Source organism: Hemicordylus capensis, chromosome 5, assembly GCF_027244095.1.
Source record: "Hemicordylus capensis ecotype Gifberg chromosome 5, rHemCap1.1.pri, whole genome shotgun sequence".
NCBI lineage: Eukaryota > Metazoa > Chordata > Lepidosauria > Squamata > Cordylidae > Hemicordylus > Hemicordylus capensis.
The window spans coordinates 199,408,673-199,436,543 of NC_069661.1; the positions used below are offsets into that span (position 1 = coordinate 199,408,673).

General features: G+C 42.5%; 1 protein-coding gene across 13 annotated transcripts in view; it reads left to right on the forward strand.

Moving 5' to 3' along the window:
* The window catches only part of LRRIQ1 (leucine rich repeats and IQ motif containing 1), a 235,134-nt gene that overhangs the window by 166,274 nt on the left and 40,989 nt on the right, over positions 1 to 27,871 (forward strand). For 12 of the 13 annotated variants that reach the window (XM_053255309.1, XM_053255314.1, XM_053255312.1 and 9 more), the window contains 5 exons: positions 794 to 883; positions 7,061 to 7,182; positions 7,767 to 7,862; positions 8,650 to 8,735; positions 17,269 to 17,367. In XM_053255309.1, the coding sequence (XP_053111284.1) occupies positions 794 to 883; positions 7,061 to 7,182; positions 7,767 to 7,862; positions 8,650 to 8,735; positions 17,269 to 17,367 (493 nt within the window). Of the gene's footprint in view, positions 1 to 793; positions 884 to 6,308; positions 6,542 to 7,060; positions 7,183 to 7,766; positions 7,863 to 8,649; positions 8,736 to 17,268; positions 17,368 to 27,871 lie in introns of those variants that run through there. The other variant, XR_008308467.1, reaches the window with a different exon arrangement.

The window sequence follows — 27,871 nt, forward strand, 5'->3', positions numbered from 1 at the left end:
CTCAACAGAATGCATCTCAAGTTAATCACCTGGCTCCTTACTGCTTTGGATCCTAGGACAACAAAAGATTCTGTGGTCTCAGGGGACAACAGTCTTTGGTCAACTGCCAAAAAGTAATGCCTAAGAGTCTGGATCGATCGGAGACATGCAACTATGTACGGGATTTGTGATTTGCATAATGGTGTGGACTTTTTTTAAAAAGGTAGAGTGAGAGCTTAGGTACTGATATGAGGGGAAGGATGTAAGAAATCGCTACAGTGGTATTTTAAAATGTGAGGCCCTTTGTAGAGCTGGAGATTGACAAGCGAGAGATACATTGGTGGGCATCTTTGTAGCATGGTAATAACAGACAGCAGGATATTGTGTCTCTTGTATTATGCAATGCTGGTGCAGTAGCAGGCATTGGTTTGGCTGCCATTCAGAAAGGTGATTAAAAGTCCAAAATGTTGCCCAAAATACACATAAATAAAATCCTTGTGGATATAAGCCTAGTTCTATCAAAGTCAGTGACTAAATAAGAGTTAAAACAATGTCATTGCTATTGCTCACTTTGGAATGACTTCTAAATTATGAAAAATAAATAGCAGTATATAAATTAATCCAACACTTGTCCTTATAGGTGCACTGAGTGTGTCTGCACTACAGGTGAGAATTCTAAGATATGGCATAGAAATACTGAAAGCAACATGCAACACAGTTGAAACAGTACTTTTAAAAAGTTATCAAAACGAAACCGATATTATCCCTACACTATTGACTTCATTGGGGTTTTTTTTTTCCCTTCTCCAACCAGGCTGTCATAGAGAAAGAATGGCCAGCTTTGGATTCTACCCGCTTCCTTTCACAAACAGTGCTATTCTCAAACCAGTTCCCCTCGCCAAAGGTAACATGTCACAGAAACTTTCTTAGTCTTCGGCCTTTGTTCATTCCTTAAGGATCTTGCCACACTTGGTGTGATTAATACTGCAATTTATTGACTGAAAAAACATAATTACTTTTAGAAGCCTCTTACTTCCTCCTCATCCCCAGATGTAATTTTTCATGTAGCTTTTCTTTCATTTGCTTGATTTTTCCCCTTTATTTTGGATTTCTTTCAACACTTTACTTCACAGTAGCAAAAAAAAAAAAAAAAGGTGATGTGCTTCAGCTGCACATTTGGCAGTGGATTAAAAATTGTTAGTTGACACAGTGCCTTAAAAATACTGAAGCCTGCATTATATGGCAACAGCTGAGGATTTTCAGAACAGCTAAAGATAGTTGAACTGTAATGTCTGTTAGCTATTTGATGAACTTTGAAGTTTTGGCTTTCTTTATGTTACATTTAATTCTCTCTCCTATACTGTATGCAATGTGTTCCCAACAATATTTTTGCATGGAGTAAGATAGAGGATGATCATAAACTGCAGACAGTAGGAATGTTTAACATATGCTAATTATTTTCTCATGGGAGTAATTATAAACCAGCCTTACAACCTAGTCCTAAGGATGCTTTCTCAGGAATGAAGTTCACTGATTTCAGTGGGATTCCCCTCTCAAGTAAATGTGTTATAGATCAGACTGCCAGCCAGTGCATTCAGAACCATAGATTTAATTTGAATTCCAGACTGCTTTGAGATCATGACCTACTCATGTCTTAGGTACACTGGGATGGTTAAGTGCATTCCAGTTTATAGCAAAATGGCTGGATCCTGTTAAAGTCTGTGGCTGTGATCCAACAAGACGATATGCGTCCATGTGGGAGAACTGGGCACATAGCCGGATGTTGCTTTGATGTTTCCACCAAGGCTGCTCTTACGGCTGAGAAGGCCAGCTTGTCGTTCAAAATTCATCTTGCCTTTGCCTTTGCAAGATGCATCTGTGTTGAAAGCCTCCAACAAACTTCCGACCTCACAGGGTTTTCATTGGGTCATGGCCCATGAGTCTAATCTGTGTCAAATGAGAGAAGGCTTCTAATCTGTATAAATTGAAAAACGGTTTTTCTGTGCATTGCCTTCTCCTTGTGGTAATTGCTTCTGTGTGCTGAATCTCCTTAGCCGAGCATAATTTCTAGCATGGCTTACCATACAGTTCTAGACATGTGGATGGTTTATGGATGAAACTATATGGATAGCTTATGCATCGAAACATAAGAAGGTGCTGTATACTGAGTCAGACCACTGGTCCATCCAGCTCAGTATTTTCTTCACAACTTAAGGCCCAGGGGCCAGATACAGCCTGCAGGGACATTTTTGCTAGCCTAAGGGATGGCCCAAGGTATTGTTGTGCCTGAAATGAGGAGCAAACTGCTGCTTTGCCCCACAGCCCTGGTGGTGATCAGTAGTGGTGTGCACAGAACCAGCACCCTTCAAGCTGAGAGGGGGGGTCGCTTTAAGGATGGGGGAGGGTGCATCCCCCCCACCCGCACCACGCTTCCTCCCCCAGCAGTTTGTGTAAAAATAGTCCGGCGGTGCAGCAGCATACCTCCCTGCCGCCCCATTGATCCCCCAACTGGAAGTGGCCAGAAGTTCCTGGCATGCATACTCATGTCATGCATGCATGCAACATGTGCATGTGCCTGAGATGTGCACACGTGCGCCAGTCACTTCTGGCCACATCTGGTTGGAGGATCATCTAGGCGGCAAGGTGGTATGTTGCCGCCCCACTGGATGATTTTAACACAGAGTGCTGGAGGGGGAAGCATGGCGGATGGTGGGGTGGTAATCGCACCCTCCACATCCTTAAAGCTATACCCCCCACACACCATTGAACTGATGGAATCCCCGGTTCCACCTTCAAATTGGTGGTCTATCAAATTGGTTCGGAGGCCCGAAAAAGTGCCTCTGAACTGGATCGTGCACATCCTTAGTGATCAGCGATATCAGCCCCATTTAAAAATTAACCCTTGCAAGATTTGAAAGGGAGGATGAAAGATTATTACATGTAATTCATAATTAATTTAAATGTAATAATTAATGCTCCAGAAATTTATCTCAGCCCCCGCACACTAAGTCATGGTTGGTTCAAGCCCATTGAAGTATTTGAGTTGTGCTCACTACTGACTGGCAGCAGCTCTCCAGGGTGTTAGACAGAAGTCTTTCCCAGCTCCACATGGAGATGCCAGGAATTGAACCTGGGATCTTCTGCATGCAAAGCAGGTGCTCTAACACTCAGCTACAGCCCCATCCCTTTAGATGTTTCTGTCATTAGACATTGCCCTCACAGCACTAGTTAAAACAAACTTCTCCTCCCTCAATGTGGGCAGGGCCAGCCTAAAATCAACCTGCATATGATGTTGGATTCCAAACGCCATCACTCTCCCTTACCCAGCATTGTGGAAAGACTGTTCCTCCCCCTCCCCCTCTTGTGTTCCCTCGATTTGAAAAGGAGGAGGGAGATGACTGGAAAAGGAAGTGTGGAGGTAGGGATATGCTTGCCGGCTTGAGGTCCAGGCTTGAAGTCCAGGGCCTGTTCAGGTCCACCACCACCACCCCCAAAATGGTGGACTGATCACCATTGCAGGGCTACTGGGGTGCTGTTGTGCCCATGTGGGGTTCTCCTGAGGCCCCCCTCCCCCTGCTAACCTCCCCCAGTCTCAAATAGTGGCCACAGCAGCACCTCTAAAGCCACACAATGGCGGTAAGTCCCCCATTTTTTTCTCAATCCCTCTCCCTGCACCAAAGCCAGGCCCAAACCAGTTCGGAATCAAGCCAGACTGGGCCTGGCACTAGTGTGTGCAGAACCGGACCAGACCCAGTTTGGTTCGAGTCGTTCAACTCAAACCAAACCAGATTTTATGGTTTTGTACACATCCCTATGTGGAGGGAAGGTGATTGGTGGCCCTCCACCCTCACTAAACCTGCCAGGATATGAGCCCAAATATAATTGGTTATTGACTCCACTCAATACAGCATGAAAGAACAGAGTAGGCAAAAAAGGGGGAGCTCCCATTCTGAGGCCAAACCCTGAAAATCCTGTTTGTTCCTCCTGGGAACCAGCTAGCCCTATTCTATTGAAATTGCCTTGGGCCAGAAAGTGGCTTTGAGGAAGTGTGGCTGCCTTAAATCAGTGCTAACACAACTGCCCCTGATTGGCTCGCTACATGAGCTTTGTGAATCTGGCCCAACATGTCTTCATGTATAGGGACAGAAACCAAAATCTTCTCCCTACCAATGACAAAATACAGGGGGGAAGTACCATGAGTAACAGCAGTATTGGCTGGTACAAGTGGGCCTTGGGGGTGGACAATGAGCCGCAGATGCAGCACATCTTTACCAGTGTCCCCTCTAAGAGGGATTCCCAAATGTTGAGGACTACAACTCCCATAATTCCCAGCCAAAGGCCATTGCAGCCTTTTGTGACTGGAGATTATGGGAGTTGTAGTCAACTACATCTGGGAATCTCTGTTAGAGGGAATACTGATCCTCACTCTTCTCATCCTGCCTAGCTATCTCACCTTGCCCCCTTAATTTTTATTAAAAATAAAAACTTATTTTTCCTTATTGGGGAGCAAAGGAGGAAAATCTATGTTAGTTTGAAGTCAGGGGTGTAGCAAGGTTGGAGTGGGCCCAGAGACAAGATTTTAAAATGGGCCCCTCACTGATATACACACAAAAACACACTTCACAATACAGTATATCATGCACTCACACTCACATCCCCATTATGAATACGGTGAATATCTAGTTCACATTGAATCTAGTTGTTTTTCTCTCTGCTCCTGCCGATCTCCAAGAGACACAACATAATTCATAGGGGGTGCAACATGGGTGGGTGGGGAGTCATGTGATGTGCCTCGGGGGGGGCCCTCAAGGCAGTGGGGCCCCAAGACGACTGCCTCCCCTTGCCTAATGGTAGTTACACCCCTGTTTGAAGTTCAATACAGTCTCAAAATCTGAGAACAACTTTAGAGACCTACTGTTCCCCAAAATATCGTGATCACCAGTGTGCTTCTAGGTCTAATTCAAGGTGTTGGTTTTAATCTTTAAAGACCTTCATGGCCAGGGACCCACATATCTTAGAACATGGGTTCCCAACCTTGGGTCCCCAGATATTGTTGGACTACAACTCCCAACATCTCCAGTCAAAAAAAACATTGTGGCTGGGGATGAAGGGAATTGTCCAACTTTATTTCCTCTTCTTCTTCTTTTCTTTTATATACTGCTTATCAACAAAAGTTCTCAAAGCAGTTTAATTTGAAAAATAAATAATGAGCTCATTCACACAATCAAAAACTGTTTTACCTATTTGGGAGCTGTGTGTGCTCCCAGTTATCGGTTGTGTGGAAGTAAGGTAAGAGGAAAACCTGGGTAGAAGTGATTGTGTGGAAGCATGGTAGGAGGAAAAGCTACCCAGGTGTTTTTTTAAAAATTGACCGCCTGACTTCTTTAGACTCGAGGTGGTTTACATAAATTAAAACAACAATGAAGAAAAGAGAAGTGGGGGAGAAAAAGGAAAGGAAAGGAAAAAAGAAAAAGAAACCCCCACCCCACACGTTTTTAACGTCTTTTTTCCCTTTCCTTTCCCCTGCTTCTCCTGGCCACGGCTTCCACCTGCTGTTCCAGCAGGAGCCATGAGTCCAGGATGACCCCCAAGTCGTGAGACTGCTCTTTCAAGGGGAGCACAACCCCATCAAGGGAAACACTCAAAACTGGAACCTGGCCACATCAAGAACTGAACAAGAGCAACTGTCTTGGAAGGATTAAGGCTGAGCTTGTTCTGGCCCATCCAAACCCTTACATTCTCCAGAGACTGGGTCAACACATTCACGGCATCCCCGAATCAGCCTGGGATGGCGATGTAAAATTGGTTATCATCAGCATACTGATGATACCTCACCCCAAACTGATGGATGACCTCACCCAGAGGCTTCATATAGATGTTAAAAAGCATGGGAATGAGGACTGAGCCCTGCAGCACTCCACAAGAGAGAGGCCGTGGACTAGAGCACTCACCTCCAATGCAAACTGTGTAAAACTGTCCACTAAGGTAGGAACGGAACCAGTACAACACTGTGCCCCTGATTCCCAACCCCCACAGATGATCCAGAAGGATACAATGGTCAATGGTATCAAAAGCCACTGGGAGATCTAATAGAACCAAGAGAGGCACACTCCCCTCATCAAGGCTCCGATAGAGGTCATCCACCAGAGCGATCAATGTTGTTTCCATGCTTGCGCTGTGCTGTGGCCTAAACCCCGACTGAAAGGGGTCAAGGAAATCCACTTCATCTAGGATTCTCTGTAGTTGAGCAACAACAACTTTCTCAAAACCTTCCCCATAAAGGGAAGTTTGGAGATAGTTCTAAAATCATCTAATATCTCTTGGTCCAGGGAAGAAGACTTCAGGAGAGGGCAGACTACTTCTTTCAACTCTAGCTTTGAACGTCTTCCTCCCTAAGTGATGAATTCACTAGTTCCTGGACCCAGGACCTCATACACACCCCATGCGAACAAATCAACCAGGAGGAACAAGGAGCAAGCGAACAAGATGTCGTACTCATACCACAGAGAACCCTAACCACATCATCATCCTCCACAAGCTCAAACGTATCCCAAAGATCTAGGTAGTTTTTCTCCTACCTAGCTTCCACACAAGCACTTCTACCTAGGTTTTCCTTTTACCTTGCTTCCACACAACCAAAAATTGGGAGCAGCACAGTTCCCAAACCTGGGTAGAAAAGAAACAGAAGGTAGAAACCAGAAACAACCCCTGATAACCCCTGTCTTTGACCATCCCTCCCTATATAAATCCCAGTTGGATTCCTCAAATCAGGCCGTGCTTTATATTTCATCAGTGTAGGAGATCAAAACCGTTTTGGTTTGGATGAGTTAAGTGTTATGAGTTCCATTGGTCAAATTCTGAGAGTCAGTAGAAGTTGTTTTTTGTATTGTGTTTTTATTATTTTCAATATTTTGTTTCAAAAAATGTTTTTTTTCCCCTTTTGCTTGCAAGCTACTTTGACCCATGAAAAAATAGCCTATGAATAGAGGACAGTAACAAATAAACTGGCCCATAGTGTTTTATGTCCAGGCAGAAATAACAGAACTATTTGTTTAAACATTTTTCTTCTCTTATTGATAAGTATAATGAAACTGCTAAACATGAAGAGAAGTCACATCACTTCAAGTGGCCTCCACATAAAACCTGGCAGCTTAGGGAAAGGCCAGCATCCTTATTGTCAGAAAACAGCCAGATTAGTAACAGGTAAGTCAAATAAATTGCTTTAAATGTTGCAGCCTTTACTAACCGCCTGCTGATGAGAACCAGAATAAGCAATTGTAGAGTAATTAGAGCTTCTCGCTGCTTCCTTGTTATTTTTAATTAATGTGATTAATTACGTTTTAAGTGCATGAGCTTGTCACCCAAACTGCTCAAATCGAATACAGAATACTAGCTCATCTGTGAACTAGTGTTTGCTTACAAAAAGCAAAAAATATCAACATGAGAGAAAAGCACAAAAAACACAAGTAATAAAACTCCAGAAACACCAAAATGATGTAGGCCTTAAAATAGAGATATCTGTGATAGATAAGGGTAGAAGGATTTCTTACAGCCCTGCATTCCTTTGTAGAAGAATTTTGAAATATGCTTCAAGTAATTGAAGTATAAACATTTCATGTAGATGTCTGACTTTTATTACTCTCCAAGATAAAGCCTTCCTGGAGTATTAAAATAGATTTTATTTCTGAGTTGCAGAAGGCATAGGCAATTGGTAGCACCAGAGAGGCTGTAAAGACTTACTTTTCTTCCTGGGCTCGCTTTCAACATGATTTGCTTGCTCTCCTCAGGTCAGGGCAGAGCACTCTCTCACGGCTCACTGACTTGAAACACTCCCAAAAGTCATCACTAAGATTGGAAAAAGAAGAAAAAATCTCAGAAGAATGGTACGTTCAATTTATCAAGCTTATACTAGTAGTGCTAACTATACATACTGAGACTTATAGTTTTAGGTTAAGGTGAAAGCGATGTTGACTGTTGACATGCTTGTCATAAGTATATGTGCTGCATCACTGTTGCAACATGATGGGTGCAGGATTTTTTCTGAGTTAATTTTCTTTAACTTTTCAAAATTCTTGCATCAGTATGGCTTATGGTAATCCTATCCTCGGGACAAATGTGTTGGTGCTGCCAGTCTTACGGTGTTAGTGAAACAAGATAGTTCATATTTTAACTTTTATGAACCATAGTTTGAGTATCCATGAGATAAGTTATCTGTTTTGCAGCCAGCTGTAAGGGTGTGATCTTGTGCAATTATGTATGCATAGATCATGTTAATTCAGTGAGCAAACCTACACGGAATCATATGGGAGCTTGCTGACATACTAAGCACTACATACATGCTCCATGTGTAACATATGCTATTCTACTGCATCTGTATGAAAAATAAAAAGATGTGACCTGATGCCAATGGACCTTGTGTGTTTGGCATACATGGTGGGCTTTCCCACTTCTGTGACTCTTCCAACCCCTTAAAGGTTGTGGGATCCTCTGGAGTAATATTCAGTGTGGCAAGAGTTGTGCAACCAGAAGGCAAGATCAGCAGCTCCTTCTGGGGTTCACAGAAGCAAATAAGGAGCACACAAAGGATTTGGTGGGTTCTAAACTGCTTTGTTTAATATTCAGTGAACACTTCTGTTTGCACAGTGACTAAAATAACCTTTTCTCCCCCAGGGGTTTTAAAGAAATTTCCACTGCACAGTTGATGTTAAGGAGAGCACATAAAATGAAAGCAAAGAAAGCTAGTAGTAAAAAGCTTGGTAAGTATTCCTGTTATTACAAATTATGTGACAAAAATAGATTTCATATATTGACACGCATGCATATGAAAGGAGGTCTTTTCTCTTTTGAAGCAGTCAAAAATGCAGTCCATGGAAAGGTAGACAAACAGATCTATTGATGTTAACAGGGTTTGCCACTGATTTCAAGGGAGAAGCACTACTAATTTTCTCTGAATTGCACCCAATTTTAGAATTGTAAAATCTACAGAATTGTGCAGATATTGTGCATACTATACCGTATTTTACGGACTATAAGGCGCTACAGACTATAAGACGCACCTTAATTTTAATCCAGTTTTTCAGAGTTTTAACATATTAAACTGTTAAAACATATAAGATGCTCCTGAATTTTGGCGGATATTTTTCGAGGAAAAAAGTGAGTCTTATAGTCCATAAAATACGGTATATGGCAAGGTCAGGGGTGTCGAGAGCTTGGCCGCAGACAAAGACCTCTGGTGGCACCTCAGCCCTGTAGGCTTTACAATCATGTATGCTTTGCGTGCATGCACCCCAAGCCACGCCTCCTGTGTCTGAGATCACATGCAAGGGGTGGGGCCAATGCTAAGGACAGGGCCTGTCAGCACCTACCCCCAGTCAGCGTTTGTGGAATCCAGACTGGAGCTACTTTCCCTACCTTCTCGAGGAGGCAGGGAAAGGTGCTTCCAGTCAGTGTTTCCACAAATCGCTGACTGAGGAAGGGAAACTCTGCCAGGACTTATGGGCCCCATCCTCAACATTGCCTTTGTGGGGGCCCCTTCAGGGCCTGGTGGCTGGGGGACAATCATACCCCCTTTGCTCCATGGTCCCTATGGCCCAGGCAAGGTTCCCTCATGCTGAACAAAAGCCCCTTGCACCAAATAGTCAGCATTTTTAAATTAAACATTGAATAATGACTGTTTTATCTTGAATAACTTTAAATGTACCAGAAATTGAAGTATATTTTAGCATGCTATCTTTTAAAAAGTGGACAGCTCTCTAAAGTGTAAAGGTAAAGTAAATCTCTCTATATATTTAAAGGTAAAGTTGTGCCCTCAAGTTGGTGTCTCATCCTGGCGACCACAGAGCCATGTGGTTGTCTTTGGTAGAATATGGGAGGGGTTTAGCATTGCCATCTCCAGCGCAGTATGAGATGATGCCTTTCAGCATCTTCCTATAATGCTGCTGCCCGGTATAGGTTTTTTCCATAGTCTGAGAAACATACCAGCGGGGATTCGAACTTGCAACCTCTGGATTGCTAATCAAGTCATTTCCCCACTGCACCATTAGGTGGTACATATATAATATCTTTGTTAATAACTCTAAGACTTTTGTCAGGACACATTTGGAAGTGTGAAGTTTAATTTATATTTGTTCTTTTGCTTGCTAGGTATGAATGCTAGCAGTGAATTCTCACTGTCATGTTACAGTGAAATGTGTGTGTCTAAGAATGGATATGTGCATGTATCTATTTAAAGTGTTCTGCATTAATCATCTGAATCTCAAGTGGTGGTTTTGTTCCTTACTGCTTTGCTGGAAAATTCTGCCCTCAGACATTTCTGCATCATTTAAAAAGCTGTTGACAAAGTAGTATTTATAAATTTTTCCTGATTCAAGAAGTGCCATTTAAGGCATTCTGGGTGGTGGTTGATTTGTTTCATGAACATGGGAAAGTACACAAGGGTTATCATTACTTTCCCTCAAATATTTACAACATGCTACAGTTCATGTCTCAGATATCTGGAAAGGGTGAACAACCCCTAATCCAGATAATGATATTCCTTCATTTCTGTCAGCCCTTATTCTTTGCATATGTCTAGGAAAGGGTTTCTTATTAAGAGTGTAGGTTTATTCTCTCTCTCTCTCTCTCTCTCTCTCTCTCTCTCTCTCTCTCTCTCTCTCCCTATATATATATATATATATATATATATATATATACACACACACACACACACACACATACTGTGGGCTGGTTAAAATGATACTCTGATTGCATATGTGGAAGGGAGCATGCCAAATGTGTGCCCATTGGGATACTTGGCATGACCCTTGATCATATTCATCCAAATGGCCCCTATACACTTGCTCCAAATACTTGCAGTATTTGAAGCAAATGTTTATGGACTATTCGGATGAACAGCCCCCATACATGATCAAGGTATATACCAGGAGGGCATCAGGTCATATGTGATGGACTCCTTCCATTCACATGTGCAGCCAGGCTATCCTTCAAACCGGGCGTATGTGTGGCTCTTGAGCTAGTTAGATATTCTGTGAGATTTTTTTAAAATGGATGAAAGCATCTATATGTTTGCGATGGGCTCTCCTCCCCCGACCCCCATTTTTTAAAATTATAAAATACTTAAAGATTAGCAATGGTGACGTTTCATCTCAAGAGTCAGCCACGCCTGTATAAGCTTTTGTATACATTTTGTATACATACATTGGATGACAACTATGCTCTGTTTGACCATTTTCATATTTATGATCCTTAGTGCCTTATCTCTGCTGTGGGCTGGATTCCGTTCAAGAGCAGAAAATTAATTGTACAAAGGTTTTACGGAGTAGGGTGTTAAGATGTACACCAGTGCTAAGCCTTATGAACCATGTGTGCTTTGAATAAAAGTAATGCAAAACCTTGCCCATGTGACAAAAGAAGAGAATAGTGGGAGCCCTGAGACAGTACATATAAGTTCAGTAGTTCTCATGGCCTCCCACCCTGTTCTATCACACAATTAAGGAAAAAACAAAACAAAACACATATCTGGTGTCCAGCTGAATTTTTCACATATGTACAACTTGGTGGCCCACATATCATTTGTAATTAATGGAACCCATTGGAGTGTATCATCTTTTCCCCATATGTTGTCTGTTTTATGTTACTAGTGATTAATCCAGTCATAAACAGTTATTTCTTAAAGCATATCAAAGTCAGTTATCCTGTTTTTGTTGCCTGAAAAGGGCTTATGGATGTTCTAATATTAACAAGGTTGGGAATATATTTTTCTTGCATGTTTTTATGTTGGCATTGTAAAAAGTGTTCATTTCAAAGCTCGCTGAGAATAAGACAAACCTATAGTATAATCAGAAAGTTGGTGTAGCATAATAGATAAAAGTATCTGCTTTGAATTGGAAGTTACTGGTTCGCATTTCAGTTCAGCCCCAAATTCCCTGGGTAGCATCAGGTAAGCTACTCCTGTATCTAAAGACCTCATCCTTTGCCCATACTCACTGTAATACTCACTGTACTATGGAGTAAAAAAGGTAGTCATTAGAAGGCTGTAGTAAGCACTACTGAGATAATGTATATGAAATGCTTTGAACTCTTAAGAAATGAACTGTATAAAGTACTAAATCTAATTGTAAAATTAAAAGAAAAACACCTTTACAGGCATTTTTACCTTTACAGAAGTATACAGTAAACACATTTTATCTGTACAGGTGGACCTCATTATCCATGGGGGTTCCGTTCCTGCATATTACCACAGATAATGAAACCACGGATAATGAGTCATTGAGTCTATGGGAATGTGGGGGTTATTTCTCAGACTAAAAAAAATTACCCCCCAAAACCCAAAGAACACCAAAATGGGCCAAATAAAGTGCTCTACTGTGTTCCATGGGTATCCTGGCATCCATCAATACCCCACAAATGCCCCCCCCAATCATGGATTTTTTAAAAGATAGATAGATAGATAGATTTGGCTGAAATGAGCTGCAAAATTGCTCCCACAGATAAAAATTACCTCTGCCGTCTCTCTAGGAACGATGGATACATGGGTTTTAAACATTTTGTATCCATGGATAATATAACTGGGTGTCAATTAGACACTCATGGATATGCAAAAATGCGGATATAGAATCCACATATAACAAGGTTCTTGTGTGTGTGTGTGTGTGTGTGTGTGTGTGTGTGTGTGTATCTGTGTGTGTTTTCATTAAAAAAAAAAGAATATCCTGCAACAATTTACAAAAAGTATACCAGCACTAAAAGTACATAAAACATTAGTTAAAACAGCAATGAAACATCATATTCAAAACACATCAAATACAATCGGCAACAACAAGAGATGAACAACACAGTCCACTGAGTGTCAAATGCTTGAGTTAACAAAATGGTCTTTACCTGACTCCAGAAGGCAATAAGGGAAGGCAAAGAGCGAACGTCCGCGAGGAAAGCATTCCAAAGTCTGGAGCAACTATTGAGAAGGTCTTGTCCTGCATATATTACAGCCAGCCTCTCCAAGTGTCAGCATGTAGAGCAGGGTCTCCTTTTACAGCCTTGTTGAATGGGCAGAAATGTTGAGTATGAGACGTTGCTTCAGTTATCTGGGATCCAAATTGTTAATGGCTTTAAAAGTTGAAAACAGCTCTTGGAATTAGACCTGGAAACAAAGCAGCAGCCTGTACAGCTCTTTTAATTATTATTTGTTATGATTTATTCGATTTCTATACCACCCTTCCAAAAATGGCTCAGGTTTACACAGAGAAACAACAAATAAATAAGATGGATCCCTGTCCATCTGGGTTGTTGGTGAGTTATCTGTGTTGTTGGGTTCTCCCATTGTTGGTGGGTTCTTTGTGATGTACATATATGAACAGATTTTTTCCCCCATTACATTTATATCCCGCTTTTCTTCTGAGGAGCTCAGAGTACATGGTTATTTGGACAGACACATGCCATCTCATGTAGCAGTGTAAGGAATTTTTTAAGGAAATTCATCTTATATGAAAAGATCCTTCGTGGAGAGCTTCTGCAGATTCCTAACTACATATCTACTTCTAGGCTTCTCTTGGTTTTTAAAATGTATACACATTCTTAAAAAAAAATAGTGTTCAAGGCTATTTACAAGGAACAGGCTAATATAAAATCAACATTAAATATGAAGCTCCCATATCAAACTGCCCATTCACTCGAATAATCCCTGGAGGCCCTGCTTCATATTCTACCATGAGCTGAGGTGCCATGAGTGCTTAGGCAAGACAAGGCCCTTCTTAGTTGTGGTGCCTAGATTATGGAACTCTTCCTTGACAAACTCACCTGGCTTCCCCTTTGATGGGTTTTAGGCAACAAGTTAAAACCTTGTTTTCTGTGGGGCTTTTGGAGGCAGGTAGATGAATAGCTGATGTTCCTGCTTTTTCTGATTCATTTTAATGTTATTAGTTTCTGTGCTATAGTTGTGTAGTTATGCTGATTTTTAATTTAATTTTGATGCAAGCCATCTTGTAGATCATGTGTTGCAGAGGCAGAATATAAATATTTAAGTAAATAAAATGAATTCTTAAAAAGCAATTGTGTGTGTGTGATCTGTCACACTGCAGTGTGATTAGAGTCACTGCAACTTAATGGATGGAAACTGTGAAGGAATTACCCAGTCCTGTGACTCTACACAAGTGCCTCATTGATGCTTCCTGTTCTCCACTGCCCTGCTGCCACTCACAATCACATGCAGCTCAGACCATGCAAAATGCTAATGGGAGCAAGTCCCTGCCTACACAGCCTAGAGCACAACAGGTTCTGAGGACAGCAAGAGTGTCACAGTGGAGTAGTAGTCCAGACAATCTATGGGGCACAAAACTGGACTCAACATTAGAATGTGGTTGACCCAGATTGCTGACATGTCTGCATTATTTTACCAAGTTCATTTTACTGAATGTCTTCATTCTTTTACTTTAAGTTTGCATGAAGGGATTTGTGTCTGACAAGTACCCAGGTCTTGTGGCATTTATCAAAAGGAAGGGTGTAGGGTAAGATTTCTGTGCTGTGGACATCCAGTGTATGAGTACTTTGCTAGAACAATGCTCTCAGGTAATGGTTCAGAGGGCTGCTCTGCCTTAATCCATTACAGTTCTGACTGTTTGTTCAATTAGTTAAATAGGTTGTGGCCACAGTTTAACCATACCAAATGTGTGCTGTGATTTATTCATCTACTGTGTCCACACCAACTACTTTTCTATGGTATGAGATAATGGGGAAAGCATGAGCGTGATACCAGAACATTTTGCAGCCAAGGAGAACTGGCAGAACGTCAAAATATTCCCAAATATAAAGCATGCACAACTCTGATTAAATAACTGTCTATAATGCATTTCTTTGGCTTTAAATACCTATGATTTTAAAATGTTCCTAGCCATTACTTGACAGTTGTGAACTGTATGTCTGATGTTCCTTTGATTTGTTGTAGATTCCACTTTTGTCTCTAAATCCCCAATGTCCGGTTATGTAGTCGATTTCATTTCTTCCCTTCAAAATTCTTTTAAGCACAGTTGAAACCTAAAGCTATTGCTTCTGTTGTCTTTTGTCCTGCTGAACTGTTTATTGCTTTGCCAAGAATGTCTTAAGTACTTAATGTGAGGAATTACATTTTTATCTTGCCCTTCCTATTTGGATCTCAGAGGTGTATATGGTACACACACACACACACACACACACACACACACACACACACACACACACACGTTATCCTTTCAACCATCCTATGACATAGATGTCTGTGTGCATGGTTCTCCTTCCTAACAGATCATCAGTGGTGATTTATTTGACAGTATTAATCACCTCTTGAGCTGGAAGGCAAGAACTGAAATCAGTTCTCCTGCCCCTCTAAGTAGTCCATAAGGAGCTGGTAGCATAGACCATCTGATCTATACTGACCACAGTCCTGATGATGGATGCAGAGGTGAAGTGCTGGGAGTTGCCCTGCAGCTTCCTTTTTTAATATGTAAGAAGAATGATCATATATATATTTCATATATGGAAAGAAGCCTGTTACTATAGCCCAATTGCCCTTGCTGGTTTGGGCCAATTTGTTGCTTGGTACAGGTTGTAATATTTTTAATTACAATTCTTCCTCAGGTTTCGCAACAGATAATAAGATACGAATACATCCCATTTTGAGTTCAACACAAACGTTTATTTATTTTCTTATTTATTTCATGGGACTCATATCCCACCTTTCAAGCACAAAAGGCTCACAAGGCAGCTTACAAAAAATGACAGTCCCACTAAAAGATAAACAATTCAGAGTATGTCATTTAGATATAGTGGCTGATATCCTAAGAACATAAGAACAGCCATGCTGGATCACACCTATGTAGTCCAGCATCCTGTTTCACACAGTGGTCCACCTGGTGCCTCTGGGAAGTCCAGAGGCACGGGCTGAGAGCATGCCCTCTCTCTTGCTGTTGCTCCCCTGCAACTGGTATTTAGAGGCATCTTGCCTCTGAGGCTGGAGGTGGCCTATAGCCACCAGCCTAGTAGCCATTGAAGACCTGTCCTCCATGAATTTGTCTAAGCCCTGACTAGCAAAATGTGGGTGATGCTAACAGTGCCCATGCTTTGCTAGCACCCACACAGCTTCTGACGCTTGGGTGGTATTGCACCTGCACTCCCTAAGTGCTTTCTTAGACCAAAAACACATTCCTTGACCCTCAATGACATGCTTCCAGAGTGCAGGCAAGCTGGAAATTATTTGCACTCTTACACAGGAGCACAATACCATCCGCACTTTGGAAGCTGCCATATGCAGAGGCAGATCATTGGTCCATCTAGCTCAGTATTGTCTACACAGACTGGCAGCAGCTTCTCCAAGGTTGCAGGCAGGAATCTCTCTCAGCCCTATCTTGGAGAAGCCAGGGAGGGAACTTGAAACCTTCTGCTCTTCTCAGAGCGGCTCCATCCCCTCAGGGAAATATCTTACAGTGCTCACACAAGTCTCCCATTCATATGCAACCAGGGCAGACCCTGCTTAGCTAAGGGGACAAGTCAGGCTTGCTACCACAAGACCAGTGTGGAGCTTATGAAGCATGGGCTCTGTGAGTGCCCATCAGTGTTCCCTGTAACAGGAATCCCCAGATGTTCACTACAGCTCCTATCTTTCCCAGCTGCAGTGGCCTTTGGCTGGGGATTATGGGAGTTGTAGCCAATATCTGGGAATCTCTGTTACAGGGAACACTGGTGCCCATCCTTTGTTAGCCAGGATGTCAGCTGGTATCCGCCAAGCTGAGTGCCTTGCTGTCCTGCCTCATCCTCTGCTTCATCCTGGTGGATGGGATACAGGAGTCCTTGGCTCTTCTTGGAGGGGATGGGTCAGATGGCAGTTGGCACTTCTCAGGCTGATGAACAGGCCTCAATGTCTTGCCTCACCCTGCAGCCTAGTGGAAATCTTATTAAAGATCTGCATCAACCTCAACTGGTTGGTTCTTGCCTATTTTTCATTCCTCAAAAGGAAATGCAGTTTCCAAATTGAAGACTCAAATGCTATTTCAAATAACTGGATATTAATTGTCATTTTTCATTAAGTTCTTAACTGGCCAATAGAATAATGTTTAAAATACATTGCTGAAATCAAAGTGCTTTCTTTTGTTGTATTTTATCTTGACTCTTTAATGTTGGAAATAGCATATTTTCCCTTGCTAATGTAAAACCTACAGAAGATATTCTGTTTCTTTTAATAAATGGCTAAAAGGCGAATACTTCTTTTAGGGAATGAATGAGCAAGATCTGACCTTTTGATTTTAACTTGTTCTTGTCGTCTAGACCCAGCTGTGCGCCTGGCGTTGTTCAAAAACAATGAAAATAAACATCCCCCTGTGAAACCACCAAAGAAGGCGACTGGAAAAGCTGGTTACTTTGAAGGTATGCACAAGAGTTTCATTTTATATTTATCTTTTTGCTCAGATCTTCCAAAATTATGAAAATAATCCAGATGTATGGATCAATTTCCTTAAGATACTTTGCTTTGAGTTGGCAGTGACAAAAGCTTTAGTGCAGATAATCCAAAACTGGTGCTAACACACACGCACACACACACACACACACACACACACACACACAAAGTTAGTGCTCAGGTGGAATTTTAACCTACTGTTTTTCAGAACCCACCAAAATGATACCTACATTCAAAATATATTTCCTTTATTTCTTTCAAGTTGGGAATGGGAGGATCTTAACATCAACAGTGAGCACACATATGTTATCTGTTAAAAGGGTTGCTAGTTTGAAAGGGGATGCCCTAGGAAGTGAAACAATTAGAACATTTTTTAGTTTTGTTAAACCTGAACATATCACAGTAGTGAAAAACTGTTAGGAACTGTAAGGAATAAGACATCTAAATATATGATCTATTCCTTGCCATTTTGACTGATAGAGAAGTATTGGTGTTAAATGAATCCTGGCACAATATAGACCCAAACACACAATGTGTACAAAATTATATTTGGCAACCATCTGTACAAGTGTTTTTGATGCTTTATTGATAGGCATACATGACTAACATGTTTGGTTAATGTTATTTTCATCATACCTGGTGTTTAGATTTTGGATTTTGGGGGATTAAATATTCTACTCCTAGTAATTACTACAATGTTTCTTTGGAAGGAAATAAAATTTTAAATATGTTGAGTCCACTGAATGGATTGAAGTAAACATTAATTGAAATTTATTTATTTATTCAATATCTATACCGCCCTTCCAAAAATGGCTCAGGGTACTTTAACATTAAAACGCTAATGATGTGCCATAATTATTATTCTGAAGTGACGGTCTATTCCAATCCCACTTTTGATTTTCTATACATCACATTTCATAGGATGATAACACCAAATACAGTAAGAGAATAAAAACAGCTTGGCAGGCATATTAATTCTGCACAGCTTAAACAGAGAGCGTGAATTGTTGCTTTGCATAAATATTATATTTTCTTCCCTTTCTGCTGAAAGAAGTTTTCAGGTGATTAATAATAAAATCTGTGTTATTTTAAAACACTAATCAAACATTGTGAAAAACTTTTTGTGATAGCTTTCTTCCACATTTTTGCATTCTGCCTGTATCTTGCCTATATATTTTCATTATCTTGCCTATATATTTTCATTTTCATTAAAGCTCTGTATATGACATGAGTTGCTCCAAATCACGGTAATGTAAAGTAATTGCCTTTGTTTCTATAAGATGGCACTTGTGTCTTTGGATACTTTTTGTGTTGGGTCCAACTTGAAGAGCAGACCTTGTAGTCATTAGTATGGTCTACAAACCATGTACTGAGGAGTCATCAGAAGGCTCATGAAGGTGGGGGCAATAACAAATTATGTTTATACATATATTTTAATAACACAAGCTCAAGAGAGAAAGAGATGCAAGAGATATCTATGGCCCTAATTTTCACATAGTCCTTCAAAGACCTGCAACCCATGTATTATCGGCTCAGGAGGTGCGGCTCAGGAGTTCATAGCGGCCATGACAACTATGGGCCTATCCCAATTAGTTTCTGAACCAACTCATGTTGCCAGCCATGCACTCGATTTGGTCTTTTGTTTGGATCGGGGGGTGTTCCGTGGGTGGGGGATCCAGTGGTTTCCCCATTGTCATGGATGGACCACTATCTGGCTAAGGTTGGTCTCACAGCCACAATCCACCCCTGCAGGGGTGGAGGACCTATTAGGATGGTCCGTCCAAAAAGGCTGCTGGACCCAGCGGGATTTCAAAAGGGCTTGGGGGATTTTGACGTTGGTGCGGCCGGTGATTCTGTTGATGCCCTGGTGGGAACCTGGAATAGGGAACTCAACAGGGCAGTAGTCATGATTGCTCCTAAGCGTCCCTTCTGACCTGCTGCAAAAATGGCCCTTGGTATACTGAGGAGCTGCGGGGGCTGAAGCGGTTGGGTAGGCGACTAGAGCGCAAGTGGAGGAGCTCGGTTTGAACCTGACAGGATTCAACATGTGACCCATTTGAAGGCATATGCAGTGGCAGTGCACGTGGCAAAAAAGAGCTTTTGGTCTGTGCGCATTGCAGCTGCAGGTTCACGCTCGGCGGAGCTATTCCGGGTTGTGAGCAGTTTGGTTTCTGCTCCTTCTACTTCCAATCAGTCCCTGAAGTTGCTCTGCTGTGATGCCTTTAATGAGTTCTTTGCGAATAAGATCTCCTGTATTCAGGCTGACTTGGACTCCACTATTTCTGCAAGGTCTATGGAGGAGGTATCCAGCAATCCCTCTTGCAGTATTAGATTGGATCAGTTTCAATCTGTGACTCCTAAGGATGTGGACAAGCTGCTTGGGGCGATGTGGCCTACCACCTGTTCTCTGGATTCTTGCCCAACTTGGCTGCTTCTGTCTAGCAGGGAGATTGTTGGAGGTGGCCTAGTTAATATCATAAATGCATTGCTGAGGGAGGGTAGGATGCCCCCCTGTCTGAAGGAGGCAATGGTTAGACCATTCTTAAAGAAGCCTTCCCTGGACCCCTTAGCAATGGACAGTTAACAGGCCAATCTCCAATCTCCCTTGGTTGGGCAAGGTGATTGAGAGAGTGGTGGCCGACCAGCTCCAGGTAGTCTTGGAGGAAACTGATTCTCTAGACCCATTTCAAACTGGCTTTAGAGCTGGCTATGGGGTTGAGACAGCCTTGGTCAACCTGATGGATGACCTTTACCAGGGAATCGACAGAGGGAGTGTGACTCTACTGGTTCTTCTGGATCTCTCGGCAGCATTCGATACCATCGACCATGGCATCCTTCTGGATTGCCTGGGGGAGTTGGGGATAGGGGACACTGCTTTGCAGTGGTTCCTTTCCTATCTCTCAGGTAGATTCCAGATGGTGGAGCTTGGGGACCATTGCTCCTCAAAACAGGAGCTGTTATATGGAATCCCTCAGGGCTCCATTCTGTCATCAATGCTTTTTAACATCTACATGAAACCGCTGGGTGAGGTCATCAGGAGGTTTGGTGCTGGGTGTTATCAGTATGTGGATGACACCCAAATCTACTTCTCCTTTTCATCTTCAGGGAATGGCACTCATTCTCTAAATGTCTGCCTACAGGCAGTAATGAGCTGGATGAGGGATAACAAATTGAAGCTGAATCCAAGCAAGATGGAGGTCCTCATTGTGGGGGCTCAGAATCTGAGGGGTGAGTTAGATCTTCCTGTGCTGGATGGGGTTACACTCCCCCAGAAGGAGCAGGTGTGCAGCTTGGGAGTACTCCTGGACCCAGGCCTCACCCTGTTATCTCAGGTGAGGCCATGGCTAGGAGTGCTTTCTATCAGCTTCGGCTGATTCAACAGCTGTGCCCATTCCTTGAAAAGGATGACCTCAAAACAGTGGTGCATCAGCTGGTAACCTCCCAGCTTGACTATTGCAATGCACTCTACGTGGGGCTGCCTTTGTACATAGTCCGGAAACTTCAGTTAGTTCAGAATGCAGCAGCCAGATTGGTCTCTGGGGCAACCCGGAGAGACCATATGATGCCTGTTTTGAAACAGTTACGTTGGCTGCCGATATGTTTCTGGACAAAATACAAAGTGCTGGTTATTACCTTTAAAGCCCAGAACGGCTTAGGCCCAAAATATCTTAGAGAGCACCTTCTTTTACATGTTCCCCACCACACGTTAAGGTCATCTGAGGAGGTCCATCTCCAGTTAACACTGGTTCATTTGGTGGTGACTCAGAGGCGAGCCTTCTCTGTAGCTGCTCCTGGGCTGTGGAATGCACTCCCAGCAGAAATTCGTAATCTTAATTTTTTACTGTCCTTCAAGAGAGCCGTTAAAACCCATCTGTTTGGCCTGGCCTTTCAGGGTTTTAATTTGTTTTAACTGTTTTAATGTTTGCCCTGGTTCTTCAGGGTTTTTTAGCTGTTTGAATGTTTTAATTGGTTTTATTCTGTTTTTATAGTTTTGATTTTAATTGTTAACTGGTTTTACTAGTTTTTATTCTGTTGTAAACTGCCCTGAGCCATTTTGGATGGGCGGTATATAAATCAAATAAAATAAATAAATAAATAAATAATCAATGTAAGTCAATACACTAACACTAAGACATCCGGATACACTGGAATTTTTTGTCCTTTGCCATTTTTGGCACATTGCTACAAGGTTTGCCCCAAATAAAGAAAAGTGTGTATACGCTTCTACATTTCTTATGAATTCTTGGAAGTGTTTCTTGTATTTAGTCTGTTGGTTTATTGGCGTCATGTGGAAGGCATGTTTTTTGCTGGTCAATAGATTTTAATAAAAATTCAGTTCTGTTCTGTTCTAATCGCTGTGTATAGTACACGTGTGTATAAGTGAAATGCATTGTCCTTCCATGCTAAAAGAAACAAGATGCATTTCCATTATTGCTTTAAACAGATTTTTCAATGTTTTGCTACAAGATATTCATTAATTTATCTTATGACAACTGAAAAATTGTGCTGTAGGTGAAATTCAGTTTTTTGTTTTGTTTTGGTTAATTTTTTTGTTTTGTTTTGGTTAATGATTGTTGAAATTGTGATGCAGGATACATGTTTACACATATATCCTGCATCCGTGGATGCAGTAACTGGACAGTTGTGTATAAAAGAGCATAGGTGTGTGTGTGTGTGTGTGTGTGTGTGTGTACACTTATATCCAGCTCTTCCTTCATGGAGCTCAGGGTGGTGTATGTGGTTATTTTTATCCTCACAACAGCCCTATGAGGTTAGACTGAGAGGTAAGTGACTGGCCCAAAGTCACGCAACAAGATTCATAGCTGAATAAGGATTTGAACTCAGATCTCCACAGTCCTAAGGGCTGTTCTCACAAGCAGCCTAGCCTGGGCTAAGCTACTCCTATGGAATGCCGGGATCTGCATGGATCCTGGCGCTCCCACCCAGCCAGACCTTACTTTTAAGCCCAGCTCTTAGTCAATGTTAAAGGAAGCAAGCGCTCCCTTAACCCAGCTGCCAAGATCATGTGTCTCCACGGGCTGTGAGACAAAGAGACAGGTTCCTAGAGTGCCTGTCTGACGGGGAATTCCCTATTGTGGAATCCCTGGATTCCCGGTGCATTGTGTCATTCTGGCCTCCAAGGATCCACACTGCTCGGTGCTGTGCAGATCGTTTGGAAATAATGATCCACTCTCCCAGCAATGTTTTCACTGTCATCTGGGAGGAACGCAAGTTTGAAACAATCTCCCCCCCCCTTCCGTGTGGTCGTGTGAATACCCTCCTAGTCTGACATGCTACCCACTATTCACTTTACATCATCCATGCTATTTGTACTGCTAATGTTTAAATCAAAATGTCCAGTACCATCTTTGCAGTACCAATGCTACAGTAGTTGATGAGGTACTTTACTCTGATTTCTTAGCCTTCTTCAACTTGAAAAGAAGACCTTATTAATCAAATATTTTTAAATAGTATGGGGTAAATCTATATGCCACCTAATGGCGCAGCGGGGAAATGACATGCCTATCAAGCAAGAGGCTGCTGGTTCGAATTCTCACTGGTAACACCTATATCAGGCAGCAGTGACATAGGAAGGTGCTGAAAGGCATCATCTCACACTGTGCGGGAGATGGCAATGGTAAACCCCTCCTGTATTCTACCAAAGAAAACCACAGGGCTCTGTGTTCGCCAGGAGTCAACACTAACTCAAGGGCACAACTTTACCTTTAAATCTATATAGAGATGATAGCTGAAGTCTGTAATGATTTTCCAGTATTAATGCATATTACCCTGATACCTTACTCAAGAACATTTCCTTCATTGCACTATTAAATGAGAGCTTTCATCATGTTGGGGTAATGGAGACTCCACATCCAGTCTTTTGGAAATAATGTGTTTCATTTCCCACCATTCACTTTAATTTGGGTTTAACTGACACCAATGCCATTTTAATAAAACCCTCAAAAAATATTATTATTTTTTTTAAAAAAATCTCTAAGGGAGGCAGGGTTGAAATATCATAGAATGACTAACCTCTCTATTGTAGGAAAATACATAAAGTATGAAGTAGCCCTTATTACAGGGGAATTTTACAAATTTTTATACTCCTTTGAGGTTTGTTGCACCCAAAACATAGGAGGGTTAAATGTTCTGGAACTGTTCAATATGTAATGTCAAATTACATATGTGAGATGCTATTGTTTATCTAGCTGGCGTTTAAAGTGTATGTAAACATAATGGGGCATTTCTGTCAATGAATATGTTAATACAAATATGCTATGTATTGTATCTTTTATACATTTTTGAATAGGGGAGTGTAATTAAAAAAACAATAATTCAAAACATATTGCAACCAACAGTTATAAAAACTAGTTTTCTGTGAAGATCTGTACAAAGATCTTTTGACAAATCCCAGCTGCCTACTGTAATAGCACAGACAGTACTTGAAACAACACACCAGTGCTTCACTAACAGCTAGAGTTAGATGCCAAGTCATACTTCGACAGCCTTGACCTCCCAGTGATTCCCTTAAAACTGTTTTCGTGTGTACAGCAAGCTAGTAACTGCCATACGGGGTATGGTGCAAAATAGCTCAGATTAATTATAGGAATCCAGTCAGGAATGTGCCCGAAAGTGCTTCGGCGTCGGCAAGGGTGGTTCTTTAAGGGCGGAGGAGGGTGCACTCACCCCTCCTGCCTCATTTTCCCCACTGGCACTCCATTATTTTCAATCCCCTCAGGGCAGCAGCGTTCCTTCCTGCCGCCCCATTGCCCTCATTGGCCGGAAGTACTGATCATGCGTGCGCCCGGCCACTTCTGGCCGATGAGGGCAATGGGGCAGCAGGGAGGAACACTGCTGCCCCTAGAGGATTTAATATAATGTAATGCCGGCAGGGGAAATGCACCCTCCCCCAACCTTAAAGAACCACCCCCGCTAGCACCGAAACTGCCCCCAGAGCCAAAACATTTCGAAGGCTTTTATAATGGCCTCCGAAACATTGCGGGCTCAAGCCTAAATCCAGTGCTTGCTTTTGCTAGAAGTTCACACGATGCAGGGATCAGAGCAATTTTATATGATGAGGGAAGTGCACAGTTCACCCTTTCACTGGTGCTGTTGCTACTCTAGCTAGTACATCAGCACCATATGTGCCAATGCAAAATGTAAATCATTGGTTGTTATATTCAATGCATAACAAGGTTTTTCCCCCTTTTATATCCCGCTCTTCCTCCAAGGATCCCCTAGAGTGGTGTACATAACAGAGCCATCTCCATTATGAGACCCCCCACCTACTGAGATAATCCGGGGAGGTCTGCCTGCAGTTGCCACCTAATAATAATAATAATAAGCTTTATTTGTAACACGTCCTCTGGGCGGCTCACAACACAACATTAAAACATCCACACTAAAATATCATCAAAACATAACACACCAAAAAATAATACAAAACAATTTAAAATTTTGTTTTTCAAAAGATGAATTTTTAAAAATCAGTTTTTAAAAGCCTGAGTTCGCAGAAAGGTTTTCATCTGGCATCTAAAAGAACAAAGTAACGGTGCCAGGCAAACCTCACAGGCAAAGGCGCTTTTACCCCTGGACTTCCGGGTTAAAGTCCAGGGCAAAGTCTCTGGGGGCCCCAAAATCCTCTTTAGTCTGGTTGTCCATCTGAGCATAATGATGCTTAATTTGCATGGTGGCGGGGGCACCAAAGGCCTTTAGGTCCAGGCTCCAAAATTACCTAGGTGCACCTCTGATCACAGCAGGAGGCTGTTCCATAAATGGGGTGCAACCACCGAAAAGTAGCCTCCCTAGTAGCCACCCACGTCACCTTGTTTGGCAAGGGCACTCAGATCAAGGCCTTCAAAGAAGATCTTAAGGTCTGGGTTGGGACGTATGGGCAAGGCACACTCTCAGGTAACCCAGTCTCAAGCCATTTTAAGGCTTTAAAGGTTGAAAATTGAAAGCTTGTCTGGTGGCTACTCAGGGACAGGCTGCCTTGAGGCTTTGGAATGCACTCCATGGTGAAATAAGAGCCTCCACATCTCTGACAGCTTTTAAAGGGGCTGTTAAGACATTTATTCATCCAGGCTTGAATTAGACATAGAATTTGTCATTGTTTTTAAATTGTTCTGTTTCAATTTTGGCTTTAATCTGTGTTGTTTTATTGTAAACTTCCCAGAGCCGTGAACTTTGGATGGTATATAAAAATACTACGTACATACATACATAGCTCCTCACAACAACCCTATGAGGCAAGTTAGGCTGAGGGAGAAGTGGCTGGCCCAGAGTCACCCAGTGAGGCTCATGGCTGAATGGGGATTTGAGCTTGGGTCTTTATGGTCCTATGCCAACACCCTAACCACTACACCATGCTGGTTCATGTAGCACTTTGCAAATGGCTACCAGTTTACACTAACATAGTGACTAGAATGCCTTGTATTACTACCACCACCACTGCTGCTATTTACTGACATCCAAATTAATGGTGTGCTTGTGCAACGAACAAAGTTGTGCTAGCACTAGAAGACTGCTTAGCTGCACTAAAAACTGGGCAATTTCACTATTGTGCTCTTGCACAAAACTTCCCTTGAAAACAGCAGCAGATTGTGCAAGCACACACGTTTGCACTCAGTGGCGCACTATGTTAATTTCAGTGCCCAGACCACCCCCACTGCAAGGGCGTGCTGCACTGAACTGTCACTTTCCTGTAATTTTAGCCACCATATGTGTGGCCAGGAGCTGGGGTGGGTGAGCCAAGCAGGCTTCCCCCCGTGGTGGTGGCGGCGGGCAGAGCGGCCACTGGACCAGTATGTACAGGCCAGTCACCCTTGAAAACTGAGAGGTGCTCCAGTGCGCCCGCGCAGTTGGAATAGATAGCCGCGAGCTCGTGACATCGTGGGCTTGTGACTATTTATTCCAACTGCACAGGTGCGCTGGAGCACCTCTCAGTTTTCAAGGGCTGCTGGCCTGGGCAGACAGGCCAGTGGCTGCTCCACCCACCACCCCCACCACCGCCATGGAGGGCAGAGGCCTGCTCGGCTCACCCCTCACCCCCCAGCTGTGCACATGGTGGCTAAAGTTACAGAAAAGCAGCAGTTCGGCGCAGCAGGGCTTTGTGGCGGGGTGGGCATTGTCAGGAGCCCTCCCCCTGGTCATTAGGAGCCCCACCAGGACCCTGAAGCCAAGGACGAGGGCCCCAATGTCCTGGGTAAGAGCACCTCTGTTTGCACTAGGACAACACTAGTCTGGGATGCAAGCTCCAGACTTAGTGTAAGTCACTAACACAATGTCTATGCTCAAACACACCATTAGGAAGTCTACCATTAGAGATAAATAAATATAGCTTTTTGACAGAAATGTTCTCTGCAGTTTACATAGCAAAAAGGTATGAAAAATGATTATCTGTCCCAAAAGAGCTTTCAGTCTACAAAGAAATGCAAGAGGAAGAACACCAGCAACTGCCACTAGAGAGATGCTGGAGAGAAGAAGGAGAGTTGCCCTCTCCCCTCTAAAAATAAGAGCACTGCCGCTTTAAAAGGTGCCTCTTTCGCCAGGGGTTGTCATCGTTTTCTCTTGCGTCATATTTTGAAATTGGAGCATGGCCAAAGAGCCAGTGTCATATAGTAATAAAGGGAAGAAGTCACCTGGTACAGTAGCCTCTCAGTAATCTTATCTTATATCGTAGGGATTACAGGGCTTGAACCAGGAACTTCCTGTTATGAAGCTAAAACCTAGCCTTGTGAGCTATCCAGGAAAAGTGGGTGCACTGGTCCCAGAGCTTTCTTCACACAGAAGGAACTAGACAGGGGAAATATCAGCCCTTGTACTTGGCAGGCAGTATGTGGCTTCTGCATTTGCCAAGTCACAGGTAAGATATGAATATCACGGCTCTTCTGCCCTTCTCTCGCCAACAGAGCAGAACCTTTTTGCTGTTGCATTTGTTCGTGCATATGATGGCATCTTTTAAATATGGATTACTAGCTCTTTTGAGAGGCTAGTTAATATACTCTTAATTTCTGTCTGATATTTAAACCCAGCTAAAAGAAATCCACAGGGAGACTTGTGTTCTTTAAAATAATTTCACATAATTTTAGAGAGGCTGGGGTCCTTGCCTAAACATCCCCCCCCACCCCACCCCCCATGCAAGTCTACCAGGGCTTAACCTCATATTTTAATTTGAGAGTTAAGCTCTGCAGTGTGTGAATTAATAATGAATCGGAAAGCTGTTACGCATGTGCAGAGTGCCATACTTGAATTGCTGAGAAAGCAAAACCAATCCCCACATGTCTCACGTTAGTCAGGATTTATAAGTCATAGAAGAGTTGCTGATTTTAACTCCTGGACCTTTCATTTTGGAAATCATCCTGAAGCCAGTTTACGCTACTCCTGATTTTAGGGCTCCAGTCTACCTTCTTTCCCTGTAACTGACGGAGAGCTGGTCTTGTGGGAGCAAGCATGACTTGTTCCCTTTGCTAA